Source organism: Sander lucioperca, chromosome 4, assembly GCF_008315115.2.
Source record: "Sander lucioperca isolate FBNREF2018 chromosome 4, SLUC_FBN_1.2, whole genome shotgun sequence".
Classification (NCBI taxonomy): Eukaryota; Metazoa; Chordata; class Actinopteri; order Perciformes; family Percidae; genus Sander; species Sander lucioperca.
The window spans coordinates 10,686,561-10,705,138 of record NC_050176.1 but is presented as its reverse complement, the minus strand read 5'-3'; the positions used below and the strand labels follow the sequence as shown (position 1 = coordinate 10,705,138).

Genomic DNA, 18,578 nt, shown 5'->3' with positions numbered 1-18,578 from the left:
GCCGTATAGTGATATAAATAGTGTAGCATGTTATACTCATTGTTGGTTTTGGTCTTTTTGTTGTATTTGTTTGACTCTTGAAAAATACTAAATACGGCCAGCCTTTATCCTTAAAGCAACCCCGTTATCCTGACGCTAATGTACTTTCCACTAAAGAGTATCCCTTTTCGTTTCTCTCCATCCTCGGCTGCAGAGGAGATCGAGGTGGACGTGGAAAGCACAGAGTTCTCCCATGGAGAGCTGGACAGTGTGAGCACAGCCAGCACCAGCGACCTGGACGACCACAGCAGCTTGCAGAGCATGGCCAGCGACGAGGGCTACTCCTCCTGCAGTGTCAAACTTGCCTTCTCCTCCTAGAGCCCCACACCACTACCGCCACCACCACCTCCCAGCCAAACCCACCTGCCCTCCCTTGCGTTTCTCCATCCAGCCATGCCTACGTACATACACCCAGTCGCCTCCGACGACGGCCATGCCCCCAGCGAACAGCGTTTCCGTTCTTCATGCCTCTCAGCAGCGCCCCCCCCCCCCCGCAGGCTCCTAAGCCTTTAGTTGACCCTCCTCATCCTTGCGCTGCTGAAGCCACTGTTGGAGGAAATCCACCGAGAGCCTCTTTTTCCTCCCTTCTGAACTTTGAGCCACACGGACCCCAGGGGGAACCAAACACAGTGATGTGATTTTAATCTTCTTTTAAAGGGAGATCAGAGAATTGGATGATATTAAAAATACACATCATCTTGATTTTTAAACCCACGCAATTGAAATGAGTGATTGATATTAATTCTTTCTGGGAAAATTCTGAATTTTTTAAAGAAACATAACCCCTAACTTGATCCAAAATGCACTCAGATTTGTATGATAATGAAATGATTTAGTTTCTGTTAATTTCTGTCTCCTGTGTGTGTGTGTGTGTGTGTGTGTGTGTGTGTGTGTGTTGAGCTGGTCCTGTGCATCCTTAACGTTCTGGTGTTCGGCCTGGATAAACGGGAGCACATCTTGTCTGGACTATAATCAATACCGTGGGTGAACTTTGCCATATCAACACAGCTTAGCTCTGATAAATGTCCCTTCAGCTCTGAATTTAATCCTTGTCTTATGTTTTTATGATTACCTCTGCTCAACACCGCAGAAGCTCGGACACTCAAACTGGTGCTATTGTGAAACAAACAAACGGGGAAGCAGATCAGATCCACCACCACTAAGCTTTTAAAGCAAAACAAAAGTGTGTCTGCAGTAATTGTTTCCAACCAAGCACGGAGGAAAACAACCAAAAAAATGGAGGAAAAAAAACAACATTCCTGTCGAATGTGGGTGCTCAGTGCATTTTCAAAGAGTGACAATTGCAACTTGTGTGTGTGTGTGTGTGTGTGTGTGTGTGTTGGTGTGTGTTTTGATTTGGTTTCTGTCCCCTCAACAAGCAGCTATGACAAGCTATCCTGCACTTGCCTACTTTAGAGCTGTCCATAGAAACGGCACAAACCAAGAAGTTAAAAAAAAACAACCGCAACAAGGAAAAAGTCCAAACAACGACAAACTTTGGAATAGATGTGCATCCTCTTTCCAGCAGTAACAAGCAATAACTCTTGTAGTCCTTTTTGTCTCGTCAGTTTGAACTCCTTCCCGTTTTTATTTCTCATCTCCCCTAAAGACTGTGTGACCGTCCAAAAAGCAAATTTATTTTTATTTGTTTGTACATACAAATGGCTTAATAAATGAAACCTTAAAAAGGAGCTAAAAAAATATTAAAATAAGTTAGAGCTCATGGATAGAACTATTGCATCTGTTGCTGTTTGACCTGTTAATTGTGCATTTTAAATTCCATTTTTTGAAAGATTTTATTCTCTTCAGAGTGGCAGTGGATGTGGCACGGACACTATTACTTTGTTCAATTTGCTGATGGAAACTTTTAAAAGTTACTCATTCTGTTGCTGCCCTGAGAAGGAAAAGAAAAGTTACTCTTCAAAGTGATAAAAAAACGACAACGACAGAACAACTTCCCATCCAGTTGCGGAAAAGCGACCCAGCATGACTTCTTTTGGAGAATGCTGAGTTTGTGTGGCACTCTTTTTTATTTATTAGATTTTTTCTTTTCTCTTGTTTATAATGTTCATGAATTGGAGGGGTGAAAATCTGTATATGGCATTCCACTGGTGGGCGAGTGATCTGTGGAGGAAAAGCCTGAAGTGTAGGGAGACGAAAACGGGTTGCATGATGTCAATGTCCGCCGTCCCAACTCCACTGGCATTAAGAATTGCACTTCAACCACAGTTCTCTGTATTCCCCATCCCCACACCCCCCCCCCCCCCACTGTATTTCCCTTTCATGGAGCTGACATGAATCCTTTTGTATGTGAAAGAAGAAAAAAAAAAAACACCTCCCTTTTTTAAATATTTATTTCTCAATCCCTGAAAGAACACAAGCAATGGGGAAAAAAAGTTAACTTATTTTGGTTCTGTCTTATTTTACTCCTCTTTTTGATGCTTATTCCTCATTCCTTATTTTAAGAGCTATGTATTTTATGGTATGGTTTTTTTTTGGGGGGGGGGGATTAATAAGAAATGTAGCTATTTTGTTTTCTTTTTTTCTGATGTTTTATTAAATGGACACTTGAAATGTAATTGGCCCCTAAGCTGCTCCTAGTGCTGAGCCTCGCCTGTTTAGAGTCACCAGCCTTGTCCAGAGCTGACTGCCCCCCCCAACAACATAGGTCTAGTCTGGAAAGAAATGCAGACCTAAAACAACCTGATAGATCAGACAAAATGGCTACTCTTCATACCCAGCCCTCTGATACAAGGGGAAACATCCGCCATGTTGTTTATACATTCTACTGTCTTGTTGTTTTTGGGTCTGTGCTGAGGGGGGGGTCATCTCTGCACAAGGCTTGTATCGATAGCCAAGACTTTACTGGCAAATATTGCGCCGGCTACTACACAATAAAAGGGGTCTAAAACTCCACTTTCCTCTATTAGGAGGATTGTAGTCTCTATTAGACATGTGTTTTAGTTGACAAAATGTGTCTTACATTTGCAATTAAATGCCTCTGACTGAGGAGTTCAAGAAAAAAAAAGAACAAATCCTTTGGTTTCTCTTAAGGACATCTTTAAGGTGTCGAGTTTGACATGTAAGCTTTTTGCGGAGCTATGTTGAGGTTGTTAGACTTGGCACTGAATCAGAAAGTCACCACTTCTGGTGCTTGATTATAATAAAAAAAAAAATGCCAAAACCACCTCAGAACACCTCAGTGTCCTCTCTCTTAATGTCTCTCTCTCTGAGGGACAGTTTACATTTATTCTTCCCCTGTTTAAGTTATTAACTTCAACTCTTTGTTTTTTTGTTTTGTTTTCGTCTTCATATGTTGGTTTTATGAACCTACACTGCTGACCGAAAAAAGGTTCCATGTTTGACGACAAATGAACTCCACTATGTGTGCAGATCTGGATCGCATCCTAGTAGTGTTTTAACCTGCTCGGAGTACAATATATTTTTACTACATTGGGACAATTCTGATAGTGTTGGGTTTTGTTGTTTATCGCTGAAATGTGTGAGAACTGTCTGACACTCATTGTATTGTCTCGTGTGGCAAACTACTCTGATCTTGTATTCCCAGACGGGATAAAACAAACTATAAGAACAGATTTTACTGAAGACAGGTCTGTCCTCTCGTGTGTGTGTGTGTGTGTGTGTGTGTGTGTGTGTGTGTGTGTGCGTGCATGCGTGTGTGTGAGAGAGAGGGAGAGTGTGTGAGTGTGTGTGCTCCATGTTCTTACTAAGGCTAAGCTTTAGAGAGGCAGCTGGTCCATGACTAGTCTGCACTGATCTCAGTTGGGCTGATTGCCATCTGCTACTCAGTAAATATCAGACTTCTGGAAAATATTTGTCGTAAAAAAAATATATATATATATATATATATATATATATATATATATCCAGTGTCACATATAATAACTAGTGAAGGCTCTGTCACATAATTTGCAGTTATAATCTTGCACGGAAAGTTTACTGAGCTCAACTGTCAGTTCAGTGCAGACTGGACCTGGATCAACCCAGGTTAGTTGGGAGGTCTGACAAAGAGTTTCTGGCTATGCTGCAGATTCAAAACAATAGCATATCTTCATAAGCTGTTGATCACAAAGCTATATTTTTACCTCTGTGTTGAAGACTTAGGTTTAGACATGCGATCCTGACTGTGGTCCAGGAGCGTTTAGTTCCAGTTTTGCAGCTTGGCCAAAAGTGTGTCAGCCATGACGAAGTGGAAGTTGCAGTGTCTTTTGTAAACCACACTTCATTCTGGTGTCCAGCTTTGAGCAAGCAGGCCCTTGAGGGCGAGTCAGCTCACCCAAACGAGCAGTCCCACGTAGGGAGTCGTCCTGTTGTTCTGAACCTGTGGCCATCCTTTGTAAAACATGCAGTCTGATGATGATTCTAGCCATGTACGTTGAAGATGCAATACTTAAAATAAAAACACCAAGATTTTCAAACCTGAATGACTGAACTGGCCTCTTTAAACCATGCAATATGTCAATGTTGAATATACTGTAAAGCAATGAAGAAAGAAGAGATACTTTATTTATCCCCAGGGGGGAAATTATGCCTCACGCTGCTAAACATCCTTCATTCAAAAATCACTTGTAAAATCAGGCTTCTTTATATCAGCTGTCATGTTGTCACTTTTTTACTCCCTATAATGTGCAAGAATCTATCTGTCATAACTTACCATACCCAACATTGAGGATGATTATGGGAAAGAAAAAGATGTTTTCTACTCAGAGATGTGCTTTTCTTCTGATAATTGCATTTTTCCTCATTAAATTCTACATAGTTTTACCTCCATAGTGCTGTAAATATTATTCAAATCAAACAACACGAGAAGCAATGTGTTTGTGAGATGAAAAAAGCTAGTCAGTGGACATTGAGTTTGTCAAAGATCTCAATCCTGCTTTAAAGGATTTTCCACTTCTATTTTCAGGTGTCACATGAGTTGAAATAGTGTTGACTGCCTCCAGCAGTTCGCACATGCCATAAATCCGTCGAAGATCTCATGTGTGTGTGTGATCAAAGCAGTCTTGTGGGGAGACTTACAGTTTTTTTTCTCTCTTTAACTGACCACATGAGCATCCACCACATGTAGTATTCCTCTCAAGTGATCACAGCTTGTGAAAAATGGTTAAGAGGTTCGACCTCCCAAGTTGTACAAAACCACCGTGTTACACTGCGGTGAGAGACGCAGTGATAATGAAGACGTTGCTCCCTCAGTGTCATTATGAACTCAATGTAACTACAAATAATCTGGGGTAGATTACAGTTCCACATCAACTGTCACCGATGAATCAACACTGACGAACACTGGCTGTGTCTGTCTGTGTTGACTTTAATGGAGAGAAAAAAATGTCACAAACTGGAAACAAGGATATGTTGACACATTGTTTCAGTGTGTGTGTGTGTGTGTGTGTGAAACATGAAAATAGAAGTGCATGTCTCATTATAAAAAGCAGAAAAATACGGTCTCTGTGCGAAAGGTCCAACTCAAATTTTGTATGGTTTTATAAATTGAATGCTGAAATACATTACAGTATCATTATCAATCATGCAGTGGTGTCATAGTTAAAGCGTAACTCTATCCAAAATGCAACCTAGGGTCTTTTTGTGAATGTACCCGAGTCAAACTTTCGTTTAAAAGCATATTTAGGACAGAAGTGCCACTTTTAAGATTTACCGTATTTTCGTTTTTCGGTCAAATAGCCTTTTGAATGGGAGTGCTAGGAGCACTTTTATGCTAGCCTCAAAATAGCTATTTTTAAAACACTAAGAAGGCTCGACACAACATGAAACTTTGTTTGAAGTATCACCAGGGGCTCAACACATGAACTCGAGCATTGAGAACATTGATTGTGTACCCAGAGTTTACTAAAAAGAGAGGCTTTGAACAACTCACCGTAGCTCTTGTTGTTTCCGGCCGCTACCACCTCGGCAGTCAAAACGAGTCGATATCAAAACAAGTAGCCACAGATTTAGTATATCCCTTGTGCACCGGTGTAGTTAAGGTGTAGAGCCCCTGGTGATACTTCGAGCAAAGTTTCATGTTGTGTCAAGCCTTCTTAGTGTTTTAAAAATAGCTATTTTGAGGGTAGCATAAAAGTGCCCCTAGCACTCCCATTCAAAAGGCCATTTGACCGAAAAATAAAAATACGGTACATCTTAAAAGTGGTGCTTCCGTCCTAAATAAGCTTTTAAACGAAAGTTTGACTCGGTTACATTCACAAAAAGACCCTAGGTTGCATTTTGGCGAGAGTTACGCTTTAATATGAAATAAAATACCAGGCTATGTATTTTATGCTGACAAAGCTAAATGTTTTTTTTTTTTTATAGCAGTTATTATGTCATATTTATGTGTGTGTTTAGTTTGGGGATTTCACATTGCACACAGACTTCATGGGTTTAAATGTAAAGGGAAAGATTTTGTATTAAACTAATGTTCATGTGGAGTTTTTTGGACAGACAGCATGTCTTTTCTGCCCTCTCCAAAGCTGTTCCACTCTTATTTTCAGAGAGAGCATTATGATAAAGCCATTTTGTGGACAGTGCAGTGACTGTGGGAGGCAGTGACAACAGGCTACATCCTGGCTGGGTTACCTCAGTGTCATATTGAGGGAGATGTTGCCACCTAGAGGACAAAAACAGTCAGTGGTTCCTGTTGCTTAGCCTACCATCAACTGACAGCTGAACTCTTCAACTTTTATTACAAAAAAAGGAGAAAAAAAAGGATATAGCATGATCAGAACACACAGTTAGAGATAGGAATAAAAGTATATCTAATAATGGCATAATGTAATGAATAAATCCAGCATATAGAACTAGTCAGCTGCAGCAATTTCTAATATTTTCCAATGCTATTGCAAAATATATTTATCTCTTTTAAGGATGACATCACTATTCCAAACCACATTACTATAACACAACACAGTACGAGCCACTAGGGGGCACAAGAGGCCTGGAAATGATCAATACCACACTGGCTTGTTATTACTCCACTAACTGACTGTGTTTGTTTCATATCAGCACACTGACAGAAATCGGCTAGGCTTGTCTGTACACTGACAGTGCTGCATTGAGCCACCTCGTCAATGATGTTTCTTGTCACAGTAATTCTCCCAAGCCTAGCAGGTGGTCCCAAAGATTTCAATCAACCCTCAGTCACATACATATTTTAGAGAGACCACCATCTGTGTTGTTTTATCGCAACTAGGAGTTCACTGAGTTTTTGCTATTTTTTAGCACAAGCTGGAAAGAAGGAATCTAACACGCTGTTCACACTGCAGATTTTCTTCTCATATGTCACTAAAATAATGTTTCCAATGTCAGTGTTGAACAGAAACAAATCAGTTTGAACCTGGCATTAAATTTGAGCGAATGATTGTATACGCAATGACTTCATTCATAATGGTCTCATGAATCTCATAGTGATTTGATTTACTGTATATTTGAGTTAGATTGAGCTGAGTTACCTGAAGTTAGGGACTTGCCTTGCATTGCACCTCATGCTGCAGAACATGAATAAACATAACATATTAAAATATAAAAAAATAAAAATAAAAAAAAGAATTAGAAAAAAAGGGGTATGGGAGTTGGGTTGGGAATTGGAGGGTCGCTGGTTCAAGTCCCCATACGGACCAAAGTACAGAGTGTGGACTGGGGAGGTGCCAGTATACCTCCTGGGCACTGCCAAGGTGCTCTTGAGCAAGTAATGTCAGGCCTGTGTGTAGTGTGTAATAACAACAGAGTGTAAAAATTGTAATTTCCCCACTGGGGATCAATAAGAAGTATAAATTAGAAATTAGAAAAATTTCACAAATAATTATAAAGAAAACCATGAGCAAAAAGCAAAATATACAGTACAGTGACATTTGAACACTCTGGCTGCCATATAAGGCCCAGTTTACATGAATATGCTCGCGGTTGCATACAAATATTTTATCAGATGTGCCTTTCGTTTAGACAGTGACGGCGTACTTGGGGCTTAAAAACGCAAAAAAGTGAAACCACCCTCCAGAGTGGAAATCTTAAAAACGCTCCACCGTCGCATTCCCTAAAGGATAAAAACGTGTGTGTGTCGTGTGTGCGTGTGTGTGTGTGTGTGTGTGTGTGTGTGTGTGTGTGTGTGTGTGTGTGTGTGTGTGTGTGTGTGTGTGTGTACCGCGTGTCTGTCTGTGTGTGCCGTGTGTGTGCATTGTTTGGAGCAATAACTCTACCTCCTTGTCTGTCCAGACAAATTGGCAGCTTTTGTTGTTCGCTTCGCCATGTTTTGGTTTCGCGCTACTAGGGAGAGGAGAGGGAGAGAAGTAGAAGGAAGGTTCTACGCAGGCGCGCGGACACTACCACCTAGCCGCCTGGTGTGCATACTACATCGAATTTCACACACTTTTGCGTCACCATATGCACGCAGATTTCCCCCCCAGGACGCTCGTCTAAACGCGGAATAAAAATTGAGAACGCAACGCCACTTTTGCGTTTTCTCTTCAGATCGTTTCCGTCTAAACATAGCAAAAATGCAGATTCTAAAAAAGTGTTAACGTAACTGCAAGTTTTACCCACGTGATGCTTAACACTGCTCTATAATAAATGAATTATTACCAAGTTTAACTATGTTTAATACAGAAAATAAGATGCACGCAGCCTCTGCAGGACTGAGTCTGACTATCTGAACATTATGAAGAGTTGGCTACATGTTATTGCACCACTAGGCTGCACAAAAGCACCGTGAATCTCATGGCTGAACATCCTGAGTGAACTGTGACTCCCACGTCAAAGAGTCTGTGTTAGAGACATCACAGTATGATAAAACAGCAAGGTGCAAATACTTTGATGATAAACAATGTCCGTTTGTGTTTTCCAATCAGAGCTACAAAGAAAATCAGACATCAGAGGATTGTTACAGATTATTTTTGGGCATATTTTAGGACAGCTATAGACATGAAAGTGGAGAGGGGGGGGGTGACATGCACCAGGGCGAAGTCGAAACTGCGGCCGCTGCGTCGAGGAGTAAACCTCTGTGTGCGTGCTTGCTCTACCAGGTGAGCTAGCCAGGCGCCCAGCATCAGAGGATTATTGACGGAATCTTCGGATACACTTTACTTGAAGGTATCTAATAAGATCATGACATGACACTGTCATGAACATGTCATAAACATTATAAACAAGTCATAAACGTTTGTGACATAACGCTTCTTTTAGTAAGTGCAGTGTTGGGAAGGATACTTTCAAAACCTATTCCTTTACAGAATACAGAATACATGCCCAAAAATGTAATTTATAACGTATTCCGTTACGTTACTCAATCTGAATACTTGGATTACTTCCACATTGAATTGCATTTTATAAGTGTAGGAATGTTCTTCTGTTCCAACTGGCTGAATGTGTACCTAAACAAGCTGATAGATTTTTGTATTTTTAGTCCCGAACTGCATACTACAAAAATCTAACCGCAGTCTAAGTTACCACGAGCTAATTTTAGCTAACGTTAGCTAGCATGTCAAATGGGGTTAGTCAGTCTTTCAACGGCTCTGGGGCTAGTAAATCAGCACATAGGAGAATGTAAAGTCGCACATCAACTATAAAATAGCAAGGTGACCAGTAAAACTACAGCAGATGACTACACTTGGCTAATTAAAAAAAAAAAGATTAAGATGAAGATTTAGGATGCTTCTTCAGGTTGGAGGTGGAGTAATTTGGTGCTGAAAGGAGGTTGGTTGCTGGCAAGCAGAGGTTGCACTGCACAGTTATATTTTGTTCTCCCTTCTCTTTCTTTAATGTGAAATGTTGTTTGAATTTCCAAGATAGAAACGCATTCCTGCCCTGGCTCTGTTGTGCCGGTTCTGGCTCCATCTCTAGCTACCTCTATCCAGTGTTGCCAGATCTTGCGAGACAAATAAGCAACCAGGCCTGTGAAAACAAGTCCAAAACAAGCGACTTTTTCTACGGAGCCCCCCTAGGTTCCAGGAAGAGAAAAATAAATAAACTGTGTGCAGGGTTTTACAATCCGTGGGGACGGATTTTAAACTGTGGGTACAGATTGTTAATTTACATCCATGTGGACAGATTGGTAAACTGTGCGCAGTTTTGCAAAACTGTACACATGGTAGTTTATTTATTTTTCTCAACCCCTGAGCTTCAGGACAATGATCACAAGAGTTAGTTAAACCACCTTTTAACATTATTTAACATTAGAAAACTGATGGGATATCAAATATAGACTGATGTATCAAGTACATTATATACACAGTAAACCTCTGATAGCCTAATTAAAATTTGCACACACAAATGAATATCATCCTGAACTCACAAATTCGTTATTTATTATTGCAGGGACGGCAGAAGATCCCATTTTTAAATAACTATAACCCAGAAACAGGAGCAATTATTAACAATCTTAGTGTGCAGCAATAAAGTGGCTCCCGCTCTGATAAACAAATGAGTGAGTTAGAAAAGACTTAAATAAACTAAACTGGTTTAAAAACAATTCCAGTCAAAACCATTTAAACAGGTGAGGATGAGGCTTGGTCTAAAACATTTTTCTTAAGACTCTTACCACTTTAGCCTCATATATATGAAGAATAACACCACCATTATCTTTCTCATCACTCACTGACATTTTCCTAAACAGAAAAAACCGACTGCCCTGCTCTGCCTCTGATGAACAAGCCCAAATAAGCAACTACACTTTAGAAACAAGCCCAAAAAAACGCGACCCGCGACTACCAATATTTGTAAGCGACTTTACAGAAAAACAAGCCCAAAGTCGCTTATAATAAGCGGACTTGGCAACACTGCCTCTATCAGTGATCACACAAATAGCTCATTTTTTTCATTTTCATATTAGGGCTTCTGGGAAATGCATGGAGTTGCGAGAGTGAATAAACTCGTGAAACAGAGAAGTATCGTCATGTAATCCATTGATTTCAACTATGTAACTGTATTCTAAATACCAACAATTTAAATTGTAACTGTAATGGAATACAGTTACTCATAATTTGTATTCTGAATACGTAACGCCAGTACATGTATTCGTTTACTCCCCAATACTGAGTGTCATTCGGTTTTTGTCATGACAAGTTATGGTTAGGGTTAGGATTAAAGTTAGGGTTAGGGTTCATGTGTCATGACAGTGTCATGTGTTAATGACAGTGTCGTGTCACTCTTATGTTTATATTATATATGTCACTTTTCATCTATTTGAGTTAAATGTACACAATAGCATTGGTTTCTTCATTTTCAAAAGAAACCCAGTGGTTTGTGTTATGCAACTGCTCTGAATGGAATACCAGTGAGCCCCTACTGAATTTCATCATTCATCAGAGGAAGAAAACCCACACAAACCCTTCTGAGGAAACACTAATCACTACTGTCACTCTGATGCTTGTTTCCTCAGAAAGTTAAAGGAGAACTCCGGGCAATTTTTACGTTAATCTTGATCACTATAAGTATGTGAGTACTGTTGATAGCAAAAAAAACTATCCGAATCGGTGGTAGCAACACGGAGCTGTTGCAGCTAATGCTGAGAGCTCCCACATATCATAAAGGGCATATCATAAAATGTGCCTTTGTGCCTCTTTAACAGACACAAAATACAATTAAATCGCTGTGCAATATGAACAGGGCCCTTACATGACAACAAGGTGCGTTTTCAACTCAGACATTGTTTAAATTCACTCTCCCTGTTAGCTGCTAGCTGCCGTCTGGGATGAGTGAGTGTGTTCAGCCAGGCTTAGGTAATAATCATCAAGCAGCAGTTCTGTGTGTATTTGTAGCATATATATCCATTTTGTGTGCGATCCATCTGGCGTTGGTGAATATAGGAGTCTCGGCAGTGGCGAACTGTGTATTAGTTGCGTTAGCCGGGCTAGCAGGCCCGACCTGCATCCTTCTACTTCCTCCCCGCCTTCCCCGCCTGCCGCGGCCGACAACAGTCCACGGGCGCCCGCTGGTCTGGTGGATGTCCTCCAGAGGACAGTTCATGCTTTCGCAGTGAAAAAAAAAGTTTATTTCCCCCTCAAAAATAGGTAATTGAGCACTGTAGTGGTTATGATCATGCCGTTTTAGCTAAGTGGGAGCTCTCGGCATTAGCTGCAGCAGCTCCATGTTGCTAGCACCGATTCGGCTCGTTTTTTTTGTTATCGACAGTACTCACACACTTATAGCGATCAAGATTAACGTAAAAATTGCCAGGAGTTCTCCTTTAATTGACACCTTTTTTATGGCGAGAGAGCCCACTCCTAATTGCAAACTGTAAGAAAAAAAAGCAGCTACATCATAACGCAACTTTTTTGTGTTCAGGGGTTGTCAGTAAATTGGAGAAATGTGAAAAAAGAAGGCAACTTTTTTTAAACACCCTTCTAGGCTGACAATCAATAACTAATTATGCTTGAATTGTTTTGCTTATCTTGCCATCAGCTCCTAGAAATGTCATTTCTAATTGCTGTTTCCCTGCTGTCTTTTCACTGATCTGAGCACTGCATTAGCAACTAAAGTTACGTGTTTTAAATGTTTTCATGTGCAGTATGGCTTTGTTGTATGAACGGTCTTGTTTTTCACACATAGGGCTCTCAGCCAGGACAAAAACACCATCACAATTCAGTCAGTTTGTGCTGCACTTCAATCAGATATTACCGACTCCATAAGGGTGTTTCAGTGACACTTTGTAGTGGAACCTAGCTATCCAATCAGAGACTTATTACACCCGAGACACCAGGTGAAAGCAATAAGCTGCTGTTGATGATAGGTCAGATAGACCCTGAGAATCAGTCAGAAACTGGGCTGTGAGTTAGGGTTAAACCGTCTATGTGAACATGAAGCAAATAGATTTTTGCACCATGCATTAGTTTGTAAGTTAAAATAGAAGGGTGTTTTTTGGAAAGCTTATATTTCCCAGCGGGTTGCACTTCAGTCAAGGTCACCTCTTGCTCCATCAACACCCATAGTCCTTGTCCTTTGGATGGCCTGGAAATTTGTTTTTTGGCCACTGTGGACGGAAAAATACTGAGGTAGCTTTTTGCACAAAGTGCTTTGGATTGGCTGCGCTTGAATTAGAGCACCCAAATCCACTGGCGGATGAAGATCCTTAGTCACTGCTCTTCATTAACAACTGAATTGCTATGCTGCCTAATTAAAATGTTTCTGGCATGCTTTTGGTTTCCTGGATTGTAATGAGACAGAGTGTCTGTTGGCTGGCTCTTATAAGGAATGTCACAGGCATTAACTCCCTGTATATGACTCATACTCAGGAATTCATCTCCACATTTTAGTTGTTGTTGTTTTTCAACTCTCTCCACTTCCCTTGCAGAGAAGCCAACCCATCCAACCAATTACTGTGCATGAGTGGGAGTCCATGAGGGAATATGAGGGGGTAAAATGAAGCAGAGCCAGTGGGGCTTTTCTCCAGTGATGCGCATGAGTCATCGTCCCCACAGCGACTGGGCTTCTGACATCACAGTGCCCTTATCAGAGGAGGAAAGCAATTCCCCACAATTGTCCTTGACTGCTGATGGACGAGGGAGGCGGGGAGGGGGGGGGCCTCACAGCACAACACATTTCACATCTCTGAGGTGACAGGCAGTACGTAGTCAAGACCTGAGCTGTGTTGTAATTCTGAAATGAGGAGGCAGGTGTGTGTACAGCGGTGTGTCTTTGTTTATCAGTGTGACCGACACTGAAAGTAATTGTATTTGCTGGGAGAAGGGCTGGTTTGGAGGCCGGTCGACGTCATAACCTGACCAGGGCACCCAGTCGTAACAACTTTCTCTCTCTCTCTCTCTCTCTCTCTCTTTCTCTCTCTATCAATCTCTGTCTCTCTGCTGTGGGGTTAGTCATGCTGTCAGGATGGGGAGACCCAGCAGGCATGTAGGTCCCTCCCCTCACCTCACGTAGTCCAGCCGTTTCAGTCCTTGAACACAAAATCAAAAGCCTGGATGGAGATTGGACTCGTTGTGACTTGTGAGTCACCCAGACAAAGGTTTCCGGCGAGGTTTCTCGTTAGCAGCTTCTTTGCCAGTTGCATTCAAGTAGCACATCCTGCAGGATGAGAAGAAGCTTTGACACGGAAAAGGGTCTTTGAAAAGATTTCTCCACAGTGGCTCAGAAGTCAATAAGGTCAATTATGCCATTTTCAGCCAGGGACGGAAATTGTTATAGATGTGTAGTTGCTGCGGGCTTTGGGGTCATTTGGAATCCCAGAAATCCATTTTGAGATTCTGTTTTCGAGATTTCTGTTTTGTGTAGCTTGGACAAACATCTTGTTACTGTACAGAAATGTGTTCAATGTATTTCTTAAAGTGGCTATATGTAACTTTCAGTTTGTGTTGTTTCTAGCGGTCGCTTTGGACAAAAGCGGTAGTGTTTTTACCACACTTGCTGTCGTAAAGGTCTTTTCTTTACAGTGCTTTATTTCACACTGTGTATTACTGAGTTAGCGTTACCGGGAGGTCATGTAGTTGCGATGAGTATTTTGCTCAGACAGAAAATCATTCATTTACAATAAGAGAATAAGTTACAGATGCATCGTTGCATTTTTAAGTGTTGCATACGGTAACTGAGCCTACTTTGGATGTATCGTGAGCTAAACCGGGTAACGTTATCACTGTCACTGTGTCACGAGCCAAAGCATTAAGAGATTGTTGTAGCAACGAACGTAGTAACAACTTATATAGCGCATTTCATGAAACCCAAGGACGCTTTACACAAGTACAGGGGGACAAGGGAAAAGAAAATAGTAGGCCAACACAAACACGGACTGAAAATAAATAAAAAACGGGCACTTGTCTTTCACTTTCCCTTTTAGCTTTTAGTTGTTCTTCGTTTAATTTCCTTCTTTCCTGTGATGGCCCTGCCCCAGTATCAGCCATAACTACAACAGATAACCTTTAAAATAAAATTAAAATACAATTAGGCCTATATAAAGAAATCTGTGACCCGTCAGAATGTGTGCTCTGTAGCACCGTCGGACCCAGGCAGAGGCACTAATAAAAACTATATAAAAATAGTGTTCTTTTCACTGTTAGTCTCGTTTGCTGTTACAGGTCATTTATGATCATCAGATGAATAATTACACAGTTTCGGATTTAAAAGTTACATATAGTAACTTTAAATAAATGTGATTACAGTATTGTGAGCATCCATTCAAGTGGTTGAGGAAGTGTGGAGCAGCTTCATAACACAACAACTGGTCTCTATATCCCATTTACACTCCCACATTACCTGTATAGCAGCATGTGGGGAAGCCTGAGGAGACAGGTGGGGCCGTTGTTACATTTTGAAGGACAGCTGTAGAATATGCTGGAGCATATAAATCAAACACATGCAAATTGTGTTTCCTGTCTCATTCAGGAAGATAGGATATTAAGTATATTTGCACTTTCAATAAAGAAACAGTAGATGAGTATTCTCCTTTATTATGACCACAGAATCACCAGTCCCAGGAATGTTAGTTCTGTAAGTGCTTCATTACTTTCATGCCTGCTAAATCGAAACAAATTCAATTGAGGGGACAAAAATGAACATTTCTGCATTGTTTTTTACTTAATCTTCTGTGTTGCTTTGTGTCAAACACGTGGCAATCGTGGTATTTTGACGCCCCTTTTTTGGTGATTCAAAACACTGGTAGGCAAGCCTTGAAAACATACATGGAAAACTAGAAGTGACAGCTGCTTCCATGTTATCAGTGGAAACCCATATGAACCTTATTTAACCGGGGTTTGTGGCTGGTGGAGATAATTCAATCAGTCACCAATTTAATATCCCAGCAGAAATGATCATACATCACTTTCTGACATTGAGTCTGTCTTTATCAGCTCCAAGTGAATGCTTGTATCCTTCTTATTTTGACATTTTAATAGAGATGGGCTTTTACTGCATTTCCGCTCAGAAGGTTTTCACCTACAAACATTGTGAAGACACTTTAATTACGTTAGATATGCTAAAGCACTGGGAAATAAAAATTTTTTACGCCTGCATTTGACAGATTACAGTGTAGGGTGACAGGAAACATGGGTGGAGAGCAGGGGGATGACATGCAACAAGGTCTCACGACATCTATAAGACATGATATGGCATAATAGATTACTGCACTGTGCATCACAGGGACAACCCAACACTCTCTCTGTTTAAAGTGTTTAGTATATGTTCTGCTTCTGAAAGGAGGAATGGAAAGGAAAGGATGGATGTTTATACTAAGTGAAAAACATAAAGAAAATCAAATAATCTTTGTACAATTTGTAGCTTTTCATGTTAGAAGTTGTCTGTTTGACGTTATCTGGGTTCACCATTTTTGTGATGTTGAATTTCAACAAGAAAATTAAAGGTACAGTAGGAAGCTTTAGCATTAAATAACAATAATGAGTCAGGAGCACTTTTACTCTGTGTCTGTAACTGGGCCTGTATCTGTAGCTACATTGTGTTTTAGAGATGTTTCTCAATTTGCTGTAGAAAAAGTGATGCTGTTGGAGGCAGAGCTGGATTGCCAACTGGGCAAACTGGGCAACTGTCCTTAAGGGACCCAAAGTTCTCCAAATTAAACAACAAAATGTATGTTGCTTGTCCGTGTCCTCCAGAACGACACATAGAAGTGTGGTTAAGTGGTTAAGGTTAGGTAGTCTTGTTTGCCAGACCATCCACACGCTGCGGAGCGGAGGAGGGCCTGGCTAGTCCCCAGCATTCTGGAATGGGAGAAAAATGTGCTCTGGTTAATTGGTATTTCTTTAAACCAATCACAATTAGGTGCTAAGCTCCGCACGGAGCCGCAGTGAAGTCGTGCGAGAGAAAACTCAGATTGGACAGATAGTCTAGCTAGCTGTCTCAAATTACCATGCAGAGATCTGAGGAGCAGTCAACAATAGTCCTCATATATCCACCGGAGTTTAAAATTCCAACACAAAGAAAGCGGAAGGAAACGGAAAATACATTATCATTATCATTTAAATATAGAGGTAACGGTGCACATTTTCCGACCACCTCTTCTGGAAGACATATCTAGCGTTGCACTCGGTTGTACAGACAAAAAGTGCCACAAATAGTTGTGTAACAAATAAAAAAAAAAAAAAATACAGCTACAGAGATCAGTTTAATCCCTGGCTCCCTTACAACATGCGGTCGGTGGGAAAGTGGGATTGTCGGTTTCGGAAAGTTACAGAAATGGTCGGAGAGAGACCGCCCTATTCCAAAGTGAGAAAGGTGTGGACGGAGGGGGTTTCAAGAGCTATTCAAACTGTACAACAAGCACTTCTGATGGGGTATACTGCAGCTTACGTGACACATTGAGTGCTTGACAGTGTGGGGAAGGGGACTTGAGGCAGGGGCGTAGCACAAAATTCTGGGCCCTGTAGAAAGGCATCATCTATGGGTCCCTCCCCACATCCACAGCTATTCATTCTAGCATCTTTTTGGGCCATCCTCACATGAGGGCCCTGGGTACTCAGTCCCCTTTCCCCCCCAGTCCGACACCCCTGACTCGAGGTGAAAAGTTGCACATTGCAGTTTAAAAGCATCTGGGTGTGTATCTCTTATATACTGCACAGTATATATTTTGTTTATTATATGCCAAAGCCCATCTTTGACCAGCTTCTTCTTCTGGTGAGATTCCCACCTGTGTGTGTGACTTCTAAAGCAAAAAAATGCGAAATAAAAACTGCAGCGTGTCAGGGTCATTCAGGTTATAGTCGGACACAATCAAGAGGTTCATACATGACTAATAACCAGCGCTGACTACCTTCCTGTCTGTCCTCGAAGCGTGACAGTTGGGCGGCCATGACGAATCTCATCCCTGCGTGGTTAAGTAGGAAGGTCTTTGTCTGCTGGTTTTGCTGAGCACCGTCTCTTTAGATGTGATTGTTGCAAAAATGGGAAGTAGCACTTTGCTGATGGGGTGATGTGTTATTTCCGCTGTCCTGCTCTACAAACACACACACACACACACACACACACACACACACACACACACACACACACACACACACACACACACACACACATCTACATAGATAACAACCACTGACACATGTAGGTGACACACACACTTCCATTGCACTGACAGACTCCCCTTGTTGAACTCTCAAGGTTAGCTGTGGGTATTTTTGTCAAGCTGTCGTTACATAGGACCGTTGACTTTATCTTCATCTTTTAGTATCTATTCTCTTTGACTCTCCTCTCTTCTCCCCTCTCCTTTTTCTCCCCTCTTTTCCCCCACCATCTCTCTTTGGCACGATATCTTCCTCTCCTCTGTTTCTCCTTACTCCTTAAAGCATCTCTTTCCCATGTCTCTCTGTCTCCATCTCTGCGTCACGCAGTGTGACTTGTCACTGTTGGTAGCCTCTGGAGAGGTCACGACTGCACAGCTTTTAGAAGACGGCCGCAGGGATCCATTCTCCTTGCTTCACTTATCCTTGAATGTGTCTCCTCGCTTCGTATTGCTCCATTATATATATATATATATATATATATATTATGGCATGCCGTTTAGGAAATTATTATTATATATATATAAAGTTTGAATATATTGAATGAACCTTGAAAATATTGAATGAAAGTCTAAATATATT

At 41.2% G+C, this 18,578-nt stretch overlaps 1 protein-coding gene across 2 annotated transcripts in view; it reads left to right on the top strand.

Annotated features, from left to right (window-relative positions):
* The window catches only part of mxi1 (max interactor 1, dimerization protein), a 32,706-nt gene extending 28,222 nt beyond the window's left edge, over positions 1-4,484 (top strand). For both annotated transcript variants that reach the window (XM_031289379.2, XM_031289380.2), the window contains exon 6: positions 194-4,484. In XM_031289379.2, the coding sequence (XP_031145239.1) occupies positions 194-357 (164 nt within the window). In that variant the 3' untranslated portion in view covers positions 358-4,484. The remainder of the gene's footprint in view (positions 1-193) is intronic.
* Positions 4,485-18,578: the final 14,094 nt, after the last annotated feature.